The 20706-nt window shown below is 48.8% G+C and overlaps 7 protein-coding genes across 7 annotated transcripts; 3 read left to right on the top strand and 4 right to left on the bottom strand.

The window, feature by feature from the left end:
* Positions 1-1722: 1722 nt before the first annotated feature.
* On the bottom strand, positions 1723-3379 carry G6M90_00g030560 (uncharacterized protein; the record flags this gene model as incomplete). Its single annotated transcript, XM_066130065.1, has 4 exons — positions 1723-2153; positions 2228-2959; positions 3050-3187; positions 3262-3379. 4 exons carry the CDS (start codon positions 3377-3379, stop codon positions 1723-1725), a joined length of 1419 nt encoding a protein of 472 aa, XP_065986154.1.
* Positions 3380-9812: 6433 nt separating this feature from the next.
* Positions 9813-10217, top strand: G6M90_00g030550 (uncharacterized protein; the record flags this gene model as incomplete). The annotated part of the gene is made up of 1 exon (XM_014683986.1): positions 9813-10217. One exon carries the CDS (start codon positions 9813-9815, stop codon positions 10215-10217), a length of 405 nt encoding a protein of 134 aa, XP_014539472.1.
* A 1909-nt stretch (positions 10218-12126) lies between these two features.
* On the top strand, positions 12127-12470 carry G6M90_00g030540 (uncharacterized protein; the record flags this gene model as incomplete). Its single annotated transcript, XM_014683985.1, has 2 exons — positions 12127-12232; positions 12289-12470. The coding sequence occupies 2 exons, from the start codon at positions 12127-12129 to the stop codon at positions 12468-12470; spliced, it is 288 nt and encodes a 95-aa protein (XP_014539471.1).
* A 249-nt stretch (positions 12471-12719) lies between these two features.
* G6M90_00g030530 (uncharacterized protein) lies at positions 12720-13817 on the bottom strand (the record flags this gene model as incomplete). The annotated part of the gene is made up of 1 exon (XM_014683984.1): positions 12720-13817. One exon carries the CDS (start codon positions 13815-13817, stop codon positions 12720-12722), a length of 1098 nt encoding a protein of 365 aa, XP_014539470.1.
* A 937-nt stretch (positions 13818-14754) lies between these two features.
* Positions 14755-15642, bottom strand: G6M90_00g030520 (uncharacterized protein; the record flags this gene model as incomplete). The annotated part of the gene is made up of 1 exon (XM_014683983.1): positions 14755-15642. The coding sequence occupies one exon, from the start codon at positions 15640-15642 to the stop codon at positions 14755-14757; it is 888 nt and encodes a 295-aa protein (XP_014539469.1).
* Positions 15643-16290: 648 nt separating this feature from the next.
* Positions 16291-17492, top strand: freB_1 (Ferric/cupric reductase transmembrane component B; the record flags this gene model as incomplete). The annotated part of the gene is made up of 4 exons (XM_066130064.1): positions 16291-16386; positions 16445-17144; positions 17190-17323; positions 17382-17492. The coding sequence occupies 4 exons, from the start codon at positions 16291-16293 to the stop codon at positions 17490-17492; spliced, it is 1041 nt and encodes a 346-aa protein (XP_065986353.1).
* Positions 17493-19704: 2212 nt separating this feature from the next.
* G6M90_00g030500 (uncharacterized protein) lies at positions 19705-20547 on the bottom strand (the record flags this gene model as incomplete). Its single annotated transcript, XM_066130063.1, has 3 exons — positions 19705-19925; positions 19994-20075; positions 20122-20547. The coding sequence occupies 3 exons, from the start codon at positions 20545-20547 to the stop codon at positions 19705-19707; spliced, it is 729 nt and encodes a 242-aa protein (XP_065986577.1).
* Positions 20548-20706: the final 159 nt, after the last annotated feature.

Raw genomic sequence — 20706 nt, 5'->3', positions numbered from 1 at the left:
GTGGCTCTGTCGGACCGACGTGGTACAATGGACGGTTTGGAACACTCCATCGTTGTGACCATGCTGTTCTTCAAACACAGACCGTGGTCACCATGTCATGTTTGGTACTAGTCGTCCAGCGGGTCAACACTCAGCCCAGACCATTATCTTCGCGCCCCGCCTGTCGGAAAGCCATGACAAGGGACATGGGTTATGGCGCGAGACAATCTGTAGGGAGGCACCGAGGAAATATTTAAGAGGTATTTTGAGACACTCTCTGTACTCTCTGACCGGAACAATCTGGTCAGGTATTTATTCGCTCCATTTATCATTTGGCGGGCACGTGGCAATTCCGAGGGAACATCGTAGCCACAAGAAGCCAACAACATGGTGAAGGAATGTGCGGTACCTGTTATACGCTCGACCGCAATGAACCCTACGCGATCTAAACTGCCCGTAAATTATAGTCTACCTGGTCAAGTTTGGCAGAACGGAGTAAACCTAGCATCACCCAGGGAAGCGCACCAGGAAGTTATATGATTAACTGAATCGCACTAAGGCGGTGCTTGTGCAAGAGGCTACATGGCTACCTTCATCTGTTGAAGTATATCGCACCATTAGTTCCGTGCACCTGAGCCCGAAGCAATGGTGGATGACTCCGTCACCAACAATCCACTACTACGCTGTGCAAGATCTTCTTGAACACCTAAAGAATAGCCTTTGAGCAGGTCTGCTAGCATATATCATCACAACAAAAAACCGGAGCTGTATGTAGTAGCAGCGGACGGCTCTGACGGGAACAGGGCGCAAGCTTGAGAAGAGACCATGTAATCAGCATATACGTACCGTATTAAATAGTACCGTCGCTTCCCTTTTGAGATAGGTTATCAGTCCTAATACAGTATGATGCATGTGTAGGTACAATACACCAGCTATTGTCCTCAAGGGTGAATCGAGCTGTTTACGGCTAGCCAGGCAGTGGGAAGCCAATATGAGATCGAACTTCCCCAAAGTCTGCTGTCATAGCCACTAGCTGAGAGGAGCCTTTTCTGTCGATTAAGACGTATTTTCGTCTAAGCATGGTGATGAGGCAATTTTCGGAGATGATACATTTTATTGCTGTTAAACGGGGCACATTGGGTGGGTGGACACAAGAGGCCCTTTGCGCCTGTAGCCTGTAGTAGCCAAAATCGGCTGCTTTACTTGTGCGGTCTGCTGGGCGTTTGTGGGACAAATGAAATGGGCCGGGATAGACATGACTGCTTCCTCTTCACGCTCTTTTCAGCATTTGGGCTGACGAGAGTACTTTTCAGTAACTTCGCGGTACTCAATTGCGTCCCGTGCTGCCAAAAATGGCTTTACTGATTGCAATCTCGCTCATAGAACGAAAGTGGGGCATATGGTGGGTTTCTTAAGGTATACCCAAGTAAATAGCATTTCCTTTAGACTTCATACTGTAAAACATCTCTTGAAATCCACGACGTGTGAAGCCGAAAATTGGCATGTCGACTTTTCTCATGGTTCACATGCATGTAGAGCCATTTGATTGAAATAGCGACGTTGAAATACGTCGAATTTTTGAAGAGTTTGCAGCAAGAGGAAGCTGTTTTTGCAGATAACAAATACGTGATCGAAGGCGAAAGGGTCCAAGACTGGCACATCGCACAGCCTTACTATAGTATGTACCAATCTATTTGGCTTTCTGCCATACGAAATGATCGCTGGACGTATGTATTACTATCATTATCCCTCTGACAAATAGCCATTTTTTGCGTTAGCAGGCTCCCGATGCAGAAGATATTGGTCCTCGTGACGAGCTGCACGGATAAGCTCTTCAAACGGCTTGATCGTCCTGAGAGCGCGAACTGCAACCCTCCATGCTTGGTGACACTGCATGCCCACCGAAATGTCAATAAGCTCCCATTCGAGGCGCACGTTCTCGGTCCCGTACGGTGGCGATACTTTCATCTGGTTTAGCACTCCTGTGACCTGACCGTAATCTAACCAAAGGTCCTTCGTTGGTCCACAAACGCCACGCTTTTTGTCGAAGGCATCCGAATATCGAATATTTCCCGAGAATATCCCCAAATAGTCCCCTTTATGGATGGTGACAATGGGACAGACGTAAACGAGCTTCTCATCCCTGGGAATGAGGGTGATGAAGACAGATTGGTCTGAATTTTCGCCATTTTCGCCATTTTGGTTGCCATCCGGCGCCTGAAATGCCCTGCACTCGATTGGTACTTACTCTCTTCTGCATCGGAAAGCCACGGGTTGTTGGCATTGTTCCACGATTCTTCCGGAACCTTTATCCTCTCCATAATGAATGGCTCCTGCAACCAAATGCGCCCAGTCATATCGCCCCGGGCCTCTTTCATCACTCGATGCTCAAGTTGCTGGATGTGAGGGCCATACTTGCCCTCCAATGAGAGTATCTTTTTGTCCAGAGGAGTCTTCGCCTCTTCGGAGTATTTCTCGCAAAAATTATCAAAATCTGTTGTACGATAGAATAGTATCATCCTGACACCACCCTTTCGCCAATTTGCAAGATTCTTCCAAAGCCTGCGGTATTTTTGTTGACTAGTAGGGCTAAATCCACGTAGGCCGAGTGCTGTCGACAACTCTTTCGCGGCCTTTCTCTCTGCGTCTCCAGAGCCATCTGAAGGGCCTTTAGTGGCCCGCAACCTGAGCGGGTCCAGAACGTCCGCCTGCTTCTGGATAATATCCCAGTATAGCGCTTCGTTGTAAATAATTTGGATGGCCTTACACGCGAAATGACCAACTTCTTCGTTAAGTTTCCTCACTGCGTCACGAAAATCTAACACAACGATATCCTCGGCGTACTTCTTAACCTCGCCATTGTACTTTCTGGCTTTGACTGGTATCCAGCTCTTGTCACCAGCAACTTGGGCACGTTTGGAATGTAGCTCTACACATTTTCGCAAGATGGTGTCCATCACCTGGTCGGCAGAGGCGGGATCTAATATTGTCAGCATAGGGCACTTTGGGAAGGAGAAAAAGATCGCATCAAGGGTCAAAAGTCAGACAGATACTTCGTGGGGTGACAAACTTGTCTTGCTCCTTTTACCCGGACGGCTTGATTCCGTAGGCGATCCGCGTTTCGATCGGTGAGGGGTAGCGCCATCAATCACTATTACTTGGTGGCAGAGGAGGTGGGGGGCCTTCTTTTCCACGCTCAACTCTGGCCCTATAGACTGCGCAGTGTGAGCATCCTGTCTAAGCAAAAAGGAAAATACCTTGGCTTTTGTTTATCTTGCTCACCGACTGTAGCCATATCAAGAATAGATTGATTAAAAGGCTCGAGACTATGATCACTTATGTCGCAGTGTTTCAGAAACTCGCGCATCAGCTGCGTTGCCAAAGCTTGAATTGCGTCCATTATCTTTGTGTGCTCTGTGCATTTCCTTCTTCTGGGCTTAGTGAGTGGAATATATAAGTCGTGCCAAAACATTTCTGGAACCTTCTCCTCTAAGACCGAGGATCATAGAGTTAGCCACAATTATCAGCCACCTGAAAGTTCGCTTTCAGGTGGCTGAATGGGCATTCGGTGGACTCTGCAGCTGGGGGTTACGAGCGGCGTTGGATGCTGAATCAACTGGTACATGGGCTCTGATGTTCTGTTGGTCACGGCTTGCGCAAGAACTGTAGAAACTAACAAATTTTACTCGTGTTTTTAAGTGTCGAAATTATGTCGCTGGTAATCTGTTGCACCCCATTCTATACTGTCTACACGAAGAGGCTTGCCTGGAGCGAGAACTCGCATGCCACACACGCCAGCCAAGCTTGGTAGATCAAGGAATCTACTTCCTCCCTCCAAAAAGAATAAGAATAATCTTCTCCCCCTCCCAGCGTCAACAGTCTTAGCATCCACTTCCTTGAGCTCGGAGCAATTTCTTTTCTTTTTTTTGGGTAGGCAAATCTGCTCGCAATCACCCACCATGTCGCCGGAACGCCCGTCGTAAATGCACAACACAAAGCCACTTCCTATCGGCGGTAACAAGGCTGCTATCAATCAACACGAATCGTGTTACAAATTCTTTGTGGCCACACCCAGCGTGCACAGTAGCCATCTTTGCTTGTACGCCTGCCTTACATAGACGACGTCCGTCTGATTAACATTTGAGTTGCGGGAAGGGCTAACGATCGTGGCGCTTTGAGACCGTATGTGGGCATTGCGGCGTCGGACTTCACGTTCAGACTTTTACGGGCCGTACGTGACCCGCCGCCTCATGGTCGTCGTGGAGAGAATGAAGCTTAGGCCAAAGCTGCAGCCGCTACGTGGGCGATGGACGGACTACAAGTACCTGATAACTCCGGTACTTATCGCAATCAAACAAGCAATGGCTGCACAGGTAAGGTGGATCAAGTACCCCTCATACCTGCTTTGGGGCAGACAGTTGAACCTGCCGCACAGACGACTGGGGGGACACGATTTTTAGTTCCCCCCCCGTACTGGCCATCGCAGTCGGCACAGTTGGCTGTTCCTCGCCTACTATCTCTACCTGCTGCATTCAAACATGAGACACACCCGGTGCAGAAAAAATTGAAAAGTCACTTGTCGATATTGTTTACTTATTAAATACAATACATACCTAGCTCTATCTGCAAAAATGGGTAGAATTCGGCCCTCGGCGTAGGGAGTTATTTGGTGTCAAAAACGGCTTTTGGATAGTGTTCAAGGAGACGATAGGGGTTGTCATTGATGTGGCAGGGATGTGAGGCGGTCAAAAATGCACCAAGTCCAGAATCGGCTCTCTTGAACTGGATCATATACTCTGTCAGAAATTTGGTACCAAATTCGTACTGTACGGGTTAAATAAATATCTCTATTCATACTGTATGCAAAATTGCCTACGGCATTTGCCAAACCCCAAGTAGCCGCGATAAAAGATGTACGAAGAAATATTTCTCCAGGTTTAATCACGTGCCTCCTGTCGACAGATCTGCCCTGACATTGCCCAAGGATGGAAGATAAAGTTCAGCTATTAGAATCAAAGGTTTCAAGACCCTTCTCAACTTCGACTGTATGTCAAGTCTGCGACCATACAGACACCTCCGGCCCTCCTCTTAATAGTCCAAAAGAAGCCACGTGAGCCGGATTATGTCGACTGTGCCATTGCACTTTAGAGATATATTGAACCCTGCAAGTGCAATTGTCAAATGCACGGTAAAATGCACGATGAGCCCCAGAAATTTTATTTCCGCCTGCTCAATCTCGGCCACAATACCAGCGCGATAGACGGCGTAAATAGATGCAATAATTGTAAGTATAATTTTGGTGGTTTGAAAGGCTGAGTGGTTGTAGCGACGGGAAGGCATGCAGTCTAGGGTCCAGGGTCCCGCGGCGAGCCCCCCTTAATATACCCAACCATGCTCTATCTATAGGACATACTACGTCAGCGACGCTGACAGCTATTCTTATACGCCTGCATACATGAAATTGCAACTCCTCAGTGTGTTATCATATTTTTTTTTACGTGATCTACCCAGCCAACTGGCTTCTTTGTATTAATAATCACGTTGATGTCGCCCAAACTATGCTGCTACTTAACCTGTCATCTGAGCCCACCATCCTAAAAGCCTGCGTAGGCATTACAGATACGTTTGCTATTGTCAGGTCCCCCACCTAATATTGGGCTTGCGCCGACAGGCCATGCACCATTTTATCGTGGAACATTGCACGTGAGCTCATCGATGGAATTCACTTTGAAGCAGCGTACACGTGCGTGAGCAACCGCAACTCATTACATACCTCACACGAACTAGATTACGTCGTTGGCCACACACGCCAGAACTTCTTGGTCCAACCTGCCCATGCCTTTCTATCCTTTAATTTAGCCCTAAGTCTGTCGCCATTCCACCTGGCCTGAAAAATATTACTTAATTCAGCGTCTTACCAGAACTGGCGACAATTCTACACGCCGTTACCCGACATGCGACTCACGAAACACATCCACATCACAGCCAACTCTCCCCTGTAAAAATCTTTCACTCCATGGAGCTGTTAGCAGCCTGGTAGTGGGGTAAAAAATCTGCAGGCCACTCGACCGCGCTTTTCGCTGCTCGTGCCCATCGTTTCACTAACAGCACAGAAAATGACCTTAGGAGAGTTCATCATCTTCTGCAAAGCCGGTCTCGACAATCATGTCCACTCGGACCTCATAGTCTCTTTCGGAACCAATGAGCTATGGGTATTGGAAGGCCAGCTCTTCTAAACAACGGTGGCTGGTCGCGGAGGTTTTTCTCCCTGAAGGCAAGCTGTCTGGGCTGCCAGACAGTCTCCGACTCCTTCGAAGGATTTTTCCCTGCCGCCGCTCCTGCGCTATTTCCATTGCTTGGCTACTGGAGGATGGACTGCGGCAGCAGCTTTAGCGAGGACGCGAGAGAATTCTGACCGGACAAAACCAAGGGTTGACCAGTAAGGCGAGAGCCGAATGCCCAAGATATCCCGCTGACGGGTGAGGGCCCTGACAGAGAGCGCCTTTGAGCCGATGAAATGCTAGATGGTGTCTGGGTCGGATGGGGGGTTGGACATTGGCGCATTCTGTCACTACTTGCGGGAGGGAGCTGGAGCTGTTTTTGTGGCTGGTCATGGTGACAGCTGCGAGATGCCTACGCAGGGGATGGTTGGCGTCTTCTGCCATGTGAGATTGTGATGATATGGCGGCGATGTACATAAAGCTATCTTGAGCCTAGAAACTAGCCTAGCACGTCCTGTGCCCCGATAGGGACCATCGAGCACTTCTTATTTCGATGCATAAGGTTGAAGGCACAACGCGAAATATTAATCAAGGTTTCGAGGAGCAAAATAGGGAACTTGTCCTTCTTCATTGGGGGCAAAGCAGCGTCTGACGGCGAAAAGTGGGCACCAGACATGAAGGCTGTGCGAGCTGCAATTAAATTCGTGATGGAGACCAAATGATTGAAGATCCAATAACAAACGTCGACGTAGCAATGGCCTGGGCTGGATTGTGAAAAGCCGCAATCTTGGCGGAGCGTGCTTCAGTTGCTGAGAATAGGATGCTGAACACTTGGAGAAATTAGCCTTCAAGCAGACCTGCCAGTGGCATATTAGAGGCTGAGCGAAATGCAAGATACTTGAAGCGTGGGGCTTTGGGAGTTATAGCCACAAGTGTAGATTGCTCAGATAGTTTAGCGTAGCGGCCCTATAGGGAAAAGCCCTCCGGGCGTAATAAACTTACTACTACTAGGGTACCTGAGCGACTGAAGTCGCTGGACGGAAAATATAATCAATCAATCAATCAATCCACATCACAGCCTGAACCATCGAGCCGGGCTGGCCGTTTTGCAGACTATCGTATTCTTCCAGCTTGTATTTGGATACTCAGCCTTTCGAGCAACTACTGCGGCCCCATCGTAAGTGACTCATAAGGCAGTTGTTCCCTGTTCTAATCAGTTCACAGTTTTTTTTGCACTCCAGGAGATCGGTGAGCGTACTCGTGCCGCGCTCCCACTTTTTCGGGTCGCGACTTCGCTGCACCTGAAAGAGACCTTGTCCCAGCCGATCGCATTAACCGCCACGACCAACTTTGGAGAGGGGATGATGTATCCCTGGCAAAGCCCAGGAGAAGCAGATGAGTTGTATACCCTGCGTATCCATTTAACTGCTGAACTGTACCCTTTTAGCGTGACAGGGATCTTGGCCAATTATATCGGTAGAATCTCGATTATGCACTTCTCGATACATATGACGCTACTGATCCAATAGTCACCCTCTTTACATGCTTACGCATTTGCTACCCGTATGTGTTAATTAAGGTAGGAATAAAATCGTCTTCCATTATTCCATAGTTTTTTGCTGCAGAAACTATTCTGTAAGTCGAGGGGGTATTTGGAACGAGTCGTGATTAGTATCGAATAGTCGAGGTGGGGCGCGCTAAAAGGGTACAGTTCAGCAGCTAAAGGGATAAGTTGTCCCTACACAGCCTGCTGCCAAGGGGAACGTTATCAGACCACTATCCTAGTTCCACCCTCAAAACGAGCCCTTGTTATGAAGTCGGCATCAATTAGCCAGTGTCTAAGTCTGTGGACAAACAAACAGCCTTTATGCAAGACACGCTGCAATCTGATTCTATTTGTCGCCACGGAGTTGTACGCAGGTATCTCCCCCGCCCAAACAAAAGAGGGTTGGGAGTTTCTTGGTTGAGTTCCACGACAGAAGGTGTTCTAATATCTGTACTGGGGAGAAGGCATCGGTTGCAGGCTTGCTATTAATACAACACACCAGACTCTTTCCCCGATTGACTGTTGCTCAGCGGAGATGGGCTGGAGCGTCGTGTTCCATCGCCGAGTCTTTTGATATGACATTCGGCAGGGCATTGGAAGCTCACGTACCGGAACGAATGCTACACCCAACGCTAATCACTTGATCGGGCTCACGTCGTCTAGCACTATCGGCTACTACACATGGACGACATGATTTAGCAACAGGCCCGCACTGCTTAAGTACTCTTCACTACGGTATTCCAACTCTCCTACTGGAACGAATGACCTGGTTAAGTCTGAAAGCCTACGACCGACATCCTACCCATAATTGGGTGCATTCTTGGGCACTTGATTAGGGTTAAACATGCAACGGCAAAATTTGTTTGCAATATTCTGCGCTAATTCGGAAAGCTTGACTGTTGCACAAAAGATTTGCTGCCCCGCATGAATGTGACATCGTGTCTATGCTTCGTACCTATATGGGGTATTTTATGCATGGGCGTTGCCATCATATGGTCTTGTTTTCTCCCAGGTGCTGAAGCGACGTTTCCGAGAGAGGAGAACGGCAGATATGAACGCCAGACTGCCTCCCGGTCAGTCTTGGGGTCCTGATTGCTCTTAACTGATACGTGGTTGACTAGCACACATCCCACTTGCCGTGGTTTGTCTCACTCATGAAGCACGCCTGGGAATAATCTTGGAACATGCGTGTAAAGCAGGCCAAGTTTTGGGATTGGTTACTGCCAAGGACATGGCCAGCTGCCATGCCATTCTGTCAGTCTGGGGTCGTTGATTCTCGTCTGTCCTTTGACTCGAAACGATCCAGACCAACTTGCTTGGCAAGACTAGGTGCGCAATTAATTGTAGTCTAGCCAGCAATCAAGTCGATAAAGAGCGCAAGACAAGACTAGAATGTAATTCACTGTTATATCGCGGCATTGGTAGTCTGCTGGCAAGACCTGAAATCCAGAGTCCAAACACGACATAGCGATATTCTGGTGTAAGAGATACATTTAGCGGCAGAACATACCGAGTCGGGGACAAGTTGGTTGATGCAGCCACAGTGTGCTAGTATGACGAAAGCCAGACAGCGGACCTTAAAAGTAAAGCATAATTACATGACCGATACTATGTATCTCATACTTTCATTCCTCTCTTGCGCTCTTTGCATGGCCTTGGGTATTAGCAGCCTGCGTGCAGCTAAAACATGCTTTGTTACATTGCATATACCTGCTTCCTAAAGCAAGAGTCACATATTACGCATCGTAATCAGCAATATGATAGGTTAAATGCTATGCAAGTTGGATGTTGATATATGACAGATGTGGCGGGATGTCCTACGCATATTTCTGCCTTTGGCTCCTTGCATAATGTGAGTCAATAGTAGCCGGACGGGGACGTCCACGGTAACAACATTACTTTTCGCTGAACCCCCGGGCCTCCTGACAGAAGCAGTCAATCCCCGCCTACTTGGAGAAATAAATATATAAATCACTGCCTTGTTAGCCAGACGCGCTGTTTTGCCCTCTATTCCCTTCACCTTCTCACCTACACCTTGAGCACATTTACCAACTATTGAGTTCATCATGTCTCATGCAAATTATCATCACTCTAGCCCCTATTATGCCCATCTCATACAGACAGATAATAGGAGTAACCCTGGTGACTGGGGCCGATGGTTTGTAGCCGCTGCTACACGCGAGGACATGAAGACATTCTTCCGGGGGTTGCAAAAGTACTCAAAGACTAGCAACGCAGCAATCACCGAGGTAGAACCAGTCCATCTAGCCTGGTGGACCTTTAAATCGGCAAACTCCTGGGCTCCGCTTGAACTTGTCAAGCAAATCTACCAATTAAACACATCTTCATACGGCAATATTAAGGAATTAAGCGAAAGTCATGGCAAGGTTGCTATCACAGTCTTATCTGATGGTGGGGGGAGAGACTGGCCAATACTTCCAAACCAGGACGTTTCTCTCGAGGACTTTTAAACGCATAACGAGCAAATTATCGAGAGTTTGCATATGCGCCTTTGTCTAGATAGCAAAGCATAGGCTCTATCTAGAAAGTCACGTCAATATTGAAGGAGTTAGAGTCGTACAATACATAGCTTATCTACTAAACATGTATCTTACGGTTGCGTTTATCTTGCACAAATCGGTTCGCGAGAGACCCGGAAACCCCTGAAAACCCTGAAACTTACTGGATCCGTTAGAGTGCCTCTGGCACGTCCACTAGTTCAGTCATGTTTAGACTTGACTGCTTCCATTCTCCCCGGTTTCCTACTACCTGCCCATCGCTTGGCTCGTGAGAGCAGCTATCTTCAATTTTCCCCTCCACCAAAGTTGACTATTTTGCGAATACAAGGATCTTGAGAAAGAAGCACTCGTTAAAAACAGAGAGTGGAGTGCACTAAAGGTTGTGCTACGCTGGGTCTACCGGCGCCATCTTAACATTGGCTTGAAAGTATGACGTTGCCTGATGAAAAATGCAGTGGGGCAGTGTTGAGGGGCAGTTGATGCCCGAAAGGCTAGCCGCGAGGCCTCAGGCACTCAGACCCACCCACTAAGCGAACAGACGCGATGGATCACGTGGTTCTGTGGGAGGGCCTGAGTGATTTCCGACGCGTTTTGGTGTGAGTGAGTGCGACTATCCGCCATACAAAGTATGTGACGAAGGCCTAACCAGGCAATAGTAGTAGGCCCAGGTGGGCAAGTAATGGATGGAGTTATGTACTATTCTGCTGTTGTCGCGTTGCGCCGCTGAATTCTTGTATATTCATATCTGCCTCCCTCTCCTCGTTACACAGCGGAAACTCAATATTTTACTACTTTCGTATTACTGCTGTTGCCACCCAGGCAGCAAAACAGTTGCGGGGTCAATCAACAGAGGCACCATTATCCGACAGCTGTTGGCCGAATTGTCGTTCACAAACTGATCCCTGGCTCAAAGCACATTCAATGCGGTTAGAGGAATAAACAACTCACCAACAACATAATGCAACATTCCCGAATTGGAGTAAATTTCCCGTCTTGCAGGCACGCAGGTAATCTTCTCGGACTTCGCAGCCGATCCAGCCAACGCTCCGCACGTTAGAACTTTACATAATCCTACATAGTTAACCTACTGCAAGCTCCACAACGAAGTCATGATGGGTCACAACGAGTCACAATTAATGGCAGTAACCTAAACGGTGTGATTGCGTTGCATTCAGTAGGCATAGTACTTCTGTGCTGCACGAAGCCAGCTTGAAATCTGCATGTCTGGTCAGCCGTCTAGCATAACTAGCGCGAGACGGCACGCGACTAACGCGACCACAGCCCGTCCAATCTGTCAGATTTTACCACCCGCCTCCTGCAGGGGTTTAATGGGCATATTGAGCCACTCGGACCGTCAGCGAGAAGCGATATGAGAGTAACAATTTCTCACAGATATCGAACGTCTCTCTTGATACGAAACTACGAATGATCTTCCTCATACTTGGTTATAGGGCGTCCTAAGATCATGTTGCTGACATTAATGGAGCTACTGGTTAAATTGGCTGTTGGTTGACCAGCAAAGTATGCTTGCCGTTAGTTACACCGCAATCTGCAATAGGCAGTGGCCGATGTGGGGAGTACTTTGCATCGGGCCCTGGATCACACGATGAGTTTACGTAGCAGTATCATGCTTCATGTGAGAAGATACGAGTTATTCAAATGGAACTAGTGAGTATTGGCTATATGCATCGTTTAAGTCTCGCGAAGGAAGGCGTTGTACAACATCGGACTATGTGATGAAAGCCATGCATGAGAAAGTTGTATAAAAGGGCCGTCTTGTCCGGGATGGATTACTTCTATCCATCACAGCCTGCCTTCTCATCAACATATCTCACATTCATCCAATAAACAACACCTCAGAATGAAGGCCTCTCTTATCTCAGCCGTCCTGGCAATTTTACCCTTTGTCTTTGCTCGCAACTGCATTCCTGGTGTTGTTTATTGTGGTCAGACGCTCATTGACATCGGTGAGACGCTACCAGGAACTCAAACAATAATATGTATGCTAATGTGGAACTCATAGGTGCCTACCACGAGCAACTTTTCCAGGCCAACCACTGTGCTGGTGCACCTAGAACCGACCATGATATCAGGTCATCTCTGTACTACTGTGTCGGTGGCGATGGCGGCGTCGTCAATTACATGAAAGTGTGTTCCACAGGCTGCAAGGACAATGGACCCGGTAATAATGACAGCTGCCGATAAATAGTAGACAGTTATTCGCATTGAGGTAGCTAGTCGTGCCTGCGACCTATCAAGGCATGGTACTTGGTGTATATATAGTTGTATATATATCTAAAATACTACGCCACCCCTTGCACGTTAGAGCTGTTGACTGCAAGGGGTAGGATCATCCGAAGGCTGAGAGTCCGTGGGCCAAGCAATTATTACAATAGAACCGTTTCATTAGTTAGTTATCTAACTAGTTAACCCCTGGAGAAATTTTGTAATTATTTATACAGAACTCTGGTCTGTCTTGTAGGGATTCCGTGTAAGAACCTGTTGTCTCCTATGACGCTGATCCCTCATCTTCATCTTCATACCATCCGGGGGAGACTCATAAAACAGGTGACTACGATCAAATGGCGCATCCAACATCAAGCCCTGGAGCGTTTTCACACACGAGACAGCTACGTAGCTGAGACCAGTCTGAAAGTCCCGGCAGGAGAGGTCAGTAACAATCAAATCTTCAGTGATACTTTGCGACTTGTAAACGGTAATAGCGTAGCATACAATCAGGGGAAACTGGGTGCGAGTGCAACAAGTGGCTCCGATGAGGAAGTCTCTCTCTGCAGGGAGAATCGGGACAATCTTCCTGCCATCAGCGGTGGTCAAGAACACCGGCCCGCTGTACTTGTCAAACTCCATCATGATAACACAGGGAGAGTCGTGGACGGGGTCGGCCCCAGGCGCCCAGCCGATGTCGTAAACGGTAACTCGTGCGCCGTTGCAGAGGCCAACTGGCTGCCAAAGGTTGTACGTCAGCATCAGACGGGCGCCAATGTATATGGGGATCAGCTTCGCAAGGTTGCCCGCATTGTCGTCAGGAGCAGCAGCCGCGCCGGGCCCAACATTCTTAGCCTTGACCTGAATGACTGGGCGGTCGAGGCGGTCGAGGTGGTAGTGGTTATATTCGTTCACCCTATCTTTAGTCGCGTATACTCCTAAGGCGTTGGCGAACCTGGCGACCTCTTGATCATCTAGTTTTGCCTGTACTCGGGTGGAAAGGAGTTTCCAGGACTCGACCGATAGTTGGAGGAGCCGCAATTCCCCGAGAGCTGTGCGAAACGCCTTCTGATCGTCGCCCCGATGCCGTTGGACAACCTTCAAGAAGACCGATTTATCGAAGCGTCTATACGTGTTCCCGCCTTTGATCTCTACTCCCTGCACCTCTTTATCGTAATCAGGCGGCTTCTGTAGCACGGGGGGTGGGAGCTGGAAGAAGTCGCCAACCAGAAGAATGTTGAGACCACCAAAGAACTCCTCATTCTTGTTCGGGAAGGCCTCGCGGAGACGGTCATCGATCCATGATAGCTGACGCAGTCCTAACATGCTCTTCTGAAGTTCTCGTCGATAATCAGGTACTTGATAGCCTTCAGCGTCTTCTGGAGCTGGGTCTTATCGACGGAAGAAGAGACTTGAAGGTCTTTATTGATTGGGAGGTGTAACAGGGAATGAAAGGTAGTGCCCGATATCTGATTTCCCACGACGCCTGTTGGCGCGGCACGCCAAACAGGTGTTCCTCTCCCGCCGGCGGCGGCTTGGAGGTGCGCGGAGAGCACATTAATGAGGTATGACTTGTGGGTACCACCTCCACCATCTACATGAACGCTGCTTCGGCAAGTAGAAAAGTCAGAATGCGGAAAGATTAGATAGTTCGTTAGCTATACAAGCGGCGAGAGAGCCAGAAACCTAGAAAGCTGCGAGCTTCGTTGGGTTGATGGAATAGGCGTTCCGAGCACTATGTGCGGCTGACTGGGTGATCCACTGAACAAAATCCTAGCTGTGTGTTGTTGTCGTAGTCTCTCTGGTGATGCAGGTTTGGTTCCAGATCTCTCGTCAGGAGGCGATAGGCTAGCATCTTCATGTGTCCTATTCGGAGAAGGATTGTCAGCTGAAGGACGGGCGGCGAGGTTCCTTAAAGTCAGGATCGAGTGATGATCGGGACACCGATTTCGACACCTATTTGCGCCACACACCGATTCTTGGCAGTGGCTTGGTAGGCGCCTGCATAATGAATAACTTGTCATTTTTTTATTCCTCGGATAATTCTCCAGCAATACAATCAGCCCCTTCTGCGCAGCTACACTCGATTTCATGTGATCCCGCAATTTTCTGGCAATATCGTCATCTCCTTCGCTTCATCTCCTGCGAATCGTCATCCATCAATGCGGCGTAGAAACCACTTTGAGCTCGTCGTCGCTTGCTTCTGATCTCACCGGCAACCGCTGGAGGTGCTGTAGATGATGGTGGTCGTAGAATTGGGGATTCAGTTTGAGACTGGCTGCGCTACAGTAGTCTCTTCATCCGACGCCTCAGAATTAGCCCCAGATGATGATGATACTATTACCGTAAGCTGCGTATCGCCCTGATCGACATTCACGACGATAGTACTGCCCTGGCTTGCCTGTCGCTGTGATAGTATCACATCGTCTCGAGACTGGGCATTTGCTTCTCGTTGTACTCGTTGTGAATCGCGTTCTTGCTGTTCTAAAGCGGTAAGTAGTCGTCCGGTCCTTGTAGCTTCTCGTCGACCAATTGCTCGTCGATTCGGTAGTGCTTCCGGCGCAGATATTGGAATAGCTCCAATTGCCCTACAATTAGAAGCAATTGCTTCACCTCTACCAGCCAGGGCAAGCAATTCCTGCTCGAATTTATCTCTTTCCTCTCCGTCGAACTCATCGCGTAGCTGTACTAGCTTTTGAAGCGCACTTTCTACCCTAGCTCGCTTCGGTGAGATAATGAGCGGTGTAATTGACTCATATGATGGCGCCCATTCTCGAGATCTGTGTACGTGACCAGCAAGCCAATATCTAGGGTGAACCAGTGACCTAGGTAGAGGTATTCCTGTATCGTACACTTTCCAGAGATCATGATAGCAGGGTAGAAGCCACTGCTCTCGCATAACACACCGACAAGGCCTAGATTCTATATCCTCGCCTTCACCAATAAGCATTTTGAGCTTAACCCACTGCTGATCAATCAAGGATATCGCGTATAAGCTGACTGTGCCAGTAAGAAGCTGGAATGCGCGTCGGTCGACACCGACAGCCTTCTCTGTCAAGGATCTATCCTCTTCTTCCATCATCTCATTATAGAAGCCTCGATTCCAATCAGCAATACCTGCAGCAGATGCTGCAATACTCATATGACCCATTGATGGCAAACTTCTCGGCCACATCCGGCTTGTTCCTAAGCTTGCCAACGTTTGGGGGTCAACATCAGCAGAAATTGGCCTCTTTTTGCTCCCTATCGTAGTGGAGGACTTTTGGTCCTCAACCGGACTTGTCAACGCAGCCACCAAACCCGCAACCCGCCACGTGCAGGTTTCTCGCCTGCAAGACATATAGCATTTTCCCTTTGTCTGCTGCTGTTCTCCCATCTCTTCTCTGGCGTTGTAATGGCATCCTTCGAAGACTGCGTCATCATCGCCTACTCACTGGCTCTCTTCGGAGTCGCGCTCGCTCTCCTTGGCTATCATTTCAGGTCAAGACTGAGAGCTTTAGGGGCTTCCCTGCGCAAACCTATATTGAAGCATTTGTCCTACCAAACCATTGTCCATAGTCAACGTTTCAAGGTGCAATGGAGCCGTGCTGACGTCTTGACAGAAGTCGTTTACCTGGGAGTCAATGTGTTCTCGGTCTGCTTCAGAATCCCCTCTTTTGTTGCAGCAGGACGACGAGCGGCTGACATATGCATCGGTAATCTCATCTTTCTATGCGCAACACCACACCTTGATGCCTTGACCAATACTCTTGGCCTGCGGTTGCGCACGGTTCGCAGACTCCATGGTTCTGTGGGCATAATGACTGGATTGTTACTCATCTTTCACATCGTTGTGTTTGCGTTTTCACAGGCTCCCTTCGCTATTGCAAATGCAGAGAATAAATGGGCAATCGTGGTGAGTCTAGGTCAATGTCTTGGCGGCTGACCACAGACAATTGACCATGGCATTTCAGGCAGCAGCGTCTATTGGTATCTCTGTAGCTATTTGTCTCCCCGTAATCAGATATCGATGGTACGAAATGTTTGTCCGCGCTCACCAGTGTCTGGCGATCGTATCGGTGTACGGCATCTGGGTGCACATCGCTCCACAGCGCTTACTCCTTCGACTCCATGTATATGTGTTAGTTGGGATCGCCGGCCTCTCCGTGATGCTTCTCGGTCTTCTCGTAATTTATCGCAACGGCATCTTTCGTTCTCGGCTCCCTCGCGCCGATATTATGCACGCAAAAGGCGCCGTGCTCGTCAGAGTTGTCCTATCCCGTCCGGTCCGTGTGAAGGCTGGCCAGTACATCTGTCTTTGGCTGTTCATACCGTCGACAAGCTTCCACGCTCTCATTGAGTATCATCCATTTGTGGTGGCATCTTGGTCTGACGCCCCTCTCGATACGTTGGATTTATTGATCGAGCCTCGCACGGGATTCACCCGGCACCTTCTCCATCGCAGCCAGACACGACAAGATCTTTGCCGTGCCCTCTTCAGCGGGCCACATGGCAATAGCATTCCAGTTGGCGACTACGAGGTCGTCCTAATGGTCGCTAGCGGGTATGGGATCGCTGCGCAACTGCCGTATCTCAAGGAGCTATTACACGGGTACAACAGCCGCAAGGCACGGTCTCGCCGTATACATCTTGTTTGGGAATTGAAAACAATTGGTAAGTTGCGTTTGCCATACATGTGACAACTTCTCATACTGGCAGATTTGGCGATTGCAATTGAAAGTCTACTGAACAACGCGCTTGTTGATGACACGCTGGACAACGGTTATGTAAGCAAATTTGCCCTTTTGTCCAGGTTTAGTGCTTATTGGAGTGAAGATTCTGCAGATATCTGTGTATGTCGAGAGCGTGGATAGGCAGAAAAAAATAAGCCCAAGGGCTGAAGTCATCAAGGGCTTGCCCGATTGGTGCTCTATAATGAGAGAAGAGGTTGAGGGAAAATACATCAAACGGGTACAGGCGGAAGCCTCTACGCGAGGCGACATGATTGTCACAGGCAAGTAATATTGGAACACCAATTTTGGGATTATGACTAACAGACCAAGTTGCGGCATCCCCTGGCGTACGGAAAGACCTGCAAGCCATCGTGCAAAGGCACGTCGACGACAGAGTTGAGTTGGTAGAATTAGATTATCAACCTGCGTAATCAATAAAACACACAGAAAGTTGGCTGAGTTTCGTATTAAAAATAAACTGCGACCCAACGTGATAAATGTACGTGACTGCTGGTCGTGGGCTTTTACTCTGCCAAGGCACGGGAGACGCTGTGAGAAGAAATTATGGCAGGCGTCACACCCTCCATCGAGCTGCAGCCTATGCTTTCCAAAGCTGAAGGGAGTAAGTGTCAACAGCACTAGTCCAAAGCCAGGACGAGTTCGCCGTCGAGCTTGGCTGAACGGTACACCGCTAAAGCCGTCTTCACTGGCTGTTTGGTTCTGCAGCGAAGAATGGCTGATGATGGTGTTGAAGGGCGTTAGATACAACGGGGACTGAGCAAAAGCTGGCGCAGCCATTAGAGGTTTACGTGCTCCCACATGGGGGTCTCTTGCAAGCAGCTCTATCTCACCTGAATATTGGCACCTGTGCTGCCAAAGTAAATCAAAGTATACACAGTAGGAGGAAGAGCCAAGAAGAAAGTACTCTTTGGGGACGACTCTTTAGTGGGGATGCCAAGGCCAGGTTTGCATCGGCGGCAAGCCAAAAACAGCTTTTTGGTCTCCTCACAATTCTTCGAAATACCCCCGCCCCCCCTGGGCCTGTGTTGCCGTTCCTCTTGGGATGAAATCGGACCTGGTACACCAACGCCGTGTTAATAACACTAATGTTGTACCGGTAATGTATTGACATGTACATTACTATACATAGCGGGACTGCCAACAGCCCACCAGTTTCGTTAGTGAGCATACATTTACAAACGGCGTAAGGATGGGCTTCGACATCCTGTGCCCAAGTTCACGGAGAGATTTGTCGGAAATCGCACCCCACAATTACGGAGGAACAAGCTCACGACTAAGAGTTCTTGTTCAGCCTCCACTACCGCTTTCGACACCAAACAGGGTACTATTAAAACGGCAGGATATCAAATATCTATTAACATGATGTCCAAATAAAACTCATAGAGGCACTACAATGTTACGTGGTTACATATGGAAATGGGGATTAAACCCATGACAGCAAGATATTTCCGCAAGGCAATGTAGGGCAGTCGCAATGAACGAATGGAAGGAGTGCCATCCAATGGACGGCTTAAGGTGAGTACAAGTGAATGCGGTCAGACAATCGCAATACTGGGCGCGCGGACGGAGAACTCTCCAGCATCATTGGCAACGGGGTGGCGGGAAAACCGAAAATGACCTCAGTAAGGCTGCCGCCCCACTTGCACAGGAACCACTTGATCCAAAAGCAGGGGGGCTGGTCGGCGGCTTCGCGGGAGGCTTTCCCGCAAGGCAGCCGTTTCTTACCCCTTGTCCTTCAGCCTTGCCCTGTCCCTGGCCGGGTGGAGGTCCCTTCACACTCCACCCACACAAGATATGGTGTGGTGGGTCTGCAAACTTACCAGTTGAAATGGAGAACTGGAGTACTTGTCGCTGAACCGTAACTTGCTTAGGATGCGAGGAGCACTTTTGGATTGTATCGCCTTCGTTGATGCTTTAGTTGGGATTATGTGGGTCCATGCATGGCGCTGCTTTTTGCTTCGACATGGGAATCAAGTGTTCTTCAATATTGTCCCAGCTACCTCTAAATGCCATTTCTGGACTCACGGCGGCCAACCTACGGATGAACCTACCGTCACAAACAACGTATAACAGCTCGTGATGTAATGTGTCCTACCCTATACCTGATGGCGCAACATGGCCACCTCATAGACATGCTCACCCACTAAATACCTACGAAACACCAACTGTCAACGAGTGATGACTACGGGAGCTGAAAGCTAGCAGTAGCTGAATTGGCAAAGGCAACAAATTGCCGCACCTCAATAACCACGGACGAATTTCCCCTATAAATAACTTCAATCAAGTACCAAATCCACTGTCAGTCACATCCATAGGGCGCACATCGCGAGATTAACGATTTTTTTCAGCCTGCCTATCCTGCCACCCAAGATAACGGTAACTCTGCTTAGTCCATGTCGTCACAAAAGACACAAGACCCTGAAGTTTGTCTTTCTGCCACGAATGAAGAAAGGGATGCTGCTTCTGGTTAGGAAACAACCTCAGGAGAAGGGAAGTATGCATACCTGTAGAAGCTCCTTCGCCGACGAAGCAGATGTCGTTGCGCCAAGGAAGTGTAAGGCTTCGGGGCTCCATCGCTCCGGGTTGTCAATACCGATGTTGGCACCGTCCTTGACATAACCATCCATCAGCTCCATCATGACGTTGCCGAGGCGTCGTATGTCATCTTTTGAATCCGATTGCGTGCAATGGTGCTGTCTACCTGAGGTGTTTGTGTTAGCTCTTTTTCAGACCAAAATACGGATGACACACATAATTTGACTCTCCCACTGGGGTGCAGTAGTACGTCGGAACAAGTGAGTGACCCGAAGCGTAGTCCTTTATCTTCGAGATAGCCCAAGGCCGTGACAATCTAGTAACGGTCAGGGTACGCATTACCGGAGCTGCATCACACGTACTTGTCCTATAATGGCGGCGAGCTTGGAGCTATCAAGAAAAGGGTTTCCGACAGCCTCTTGTAGGGAACGTGTCATATGTTCCATAACTATATACCATTTATCCTGTTCATTGTAAACTTCATGTACGGTAACAAAGTTTGCGTGTTGTATCGAGCGGAGCAGTTCAAGCTGACTCTGGCTGAGGTCCTGGCACGGATGGACCGACACCAGGTCAAAAGACGGACCACCTTTCCTCTCAGCAACAATAACCGGCTCGTTCTCGCCCAGTTTAAGACTGTAAATCTTCGAGTAATAATCCCAAGGTGAATTGGGCTTCACGAGGACCATCTCCATGGCCCGACGTCCGAGTCGGTTCGTCTCCACGAGCCTGAGCGGATCAATACGGTTTGCGTGGCGTTTCTGGAGTCGATTTACTGTGTTTGACATCTTGTCTTACCTTGGACTCCGTTGCCCTGATGGGAACCAGTGTGCCGGTTTATAAACTGGCAGGCCGAGTTTTCGTCCAAAATAGGCCAAAGTCAGTTGCAGCGGCCATAATTGGACATATTGTGAACATCACTAGGGCTACAAGAAGAAGGCTGCAGA

Source organism: Metarhizium brunneum, chromosome 2 (genome assembly GCF_013426205.1).
Source record: "Metarhizium brunneum chromosome 2, complete sequence".
In the NCBI taxonomy this organism is placed as follows: domain Eukaryota; kingdom Fungi; phylum Ascomycota; class Sordariomycetes; order Hypocreales; family Clavicipitaceae; genus Metarhizium; species Metarhizium brunneum.
The sequence above is the reverse complement of the archived record's forward strand: the minus strand, read 5'-3'. Positions and strand labels throughout refer to the sequence as shown.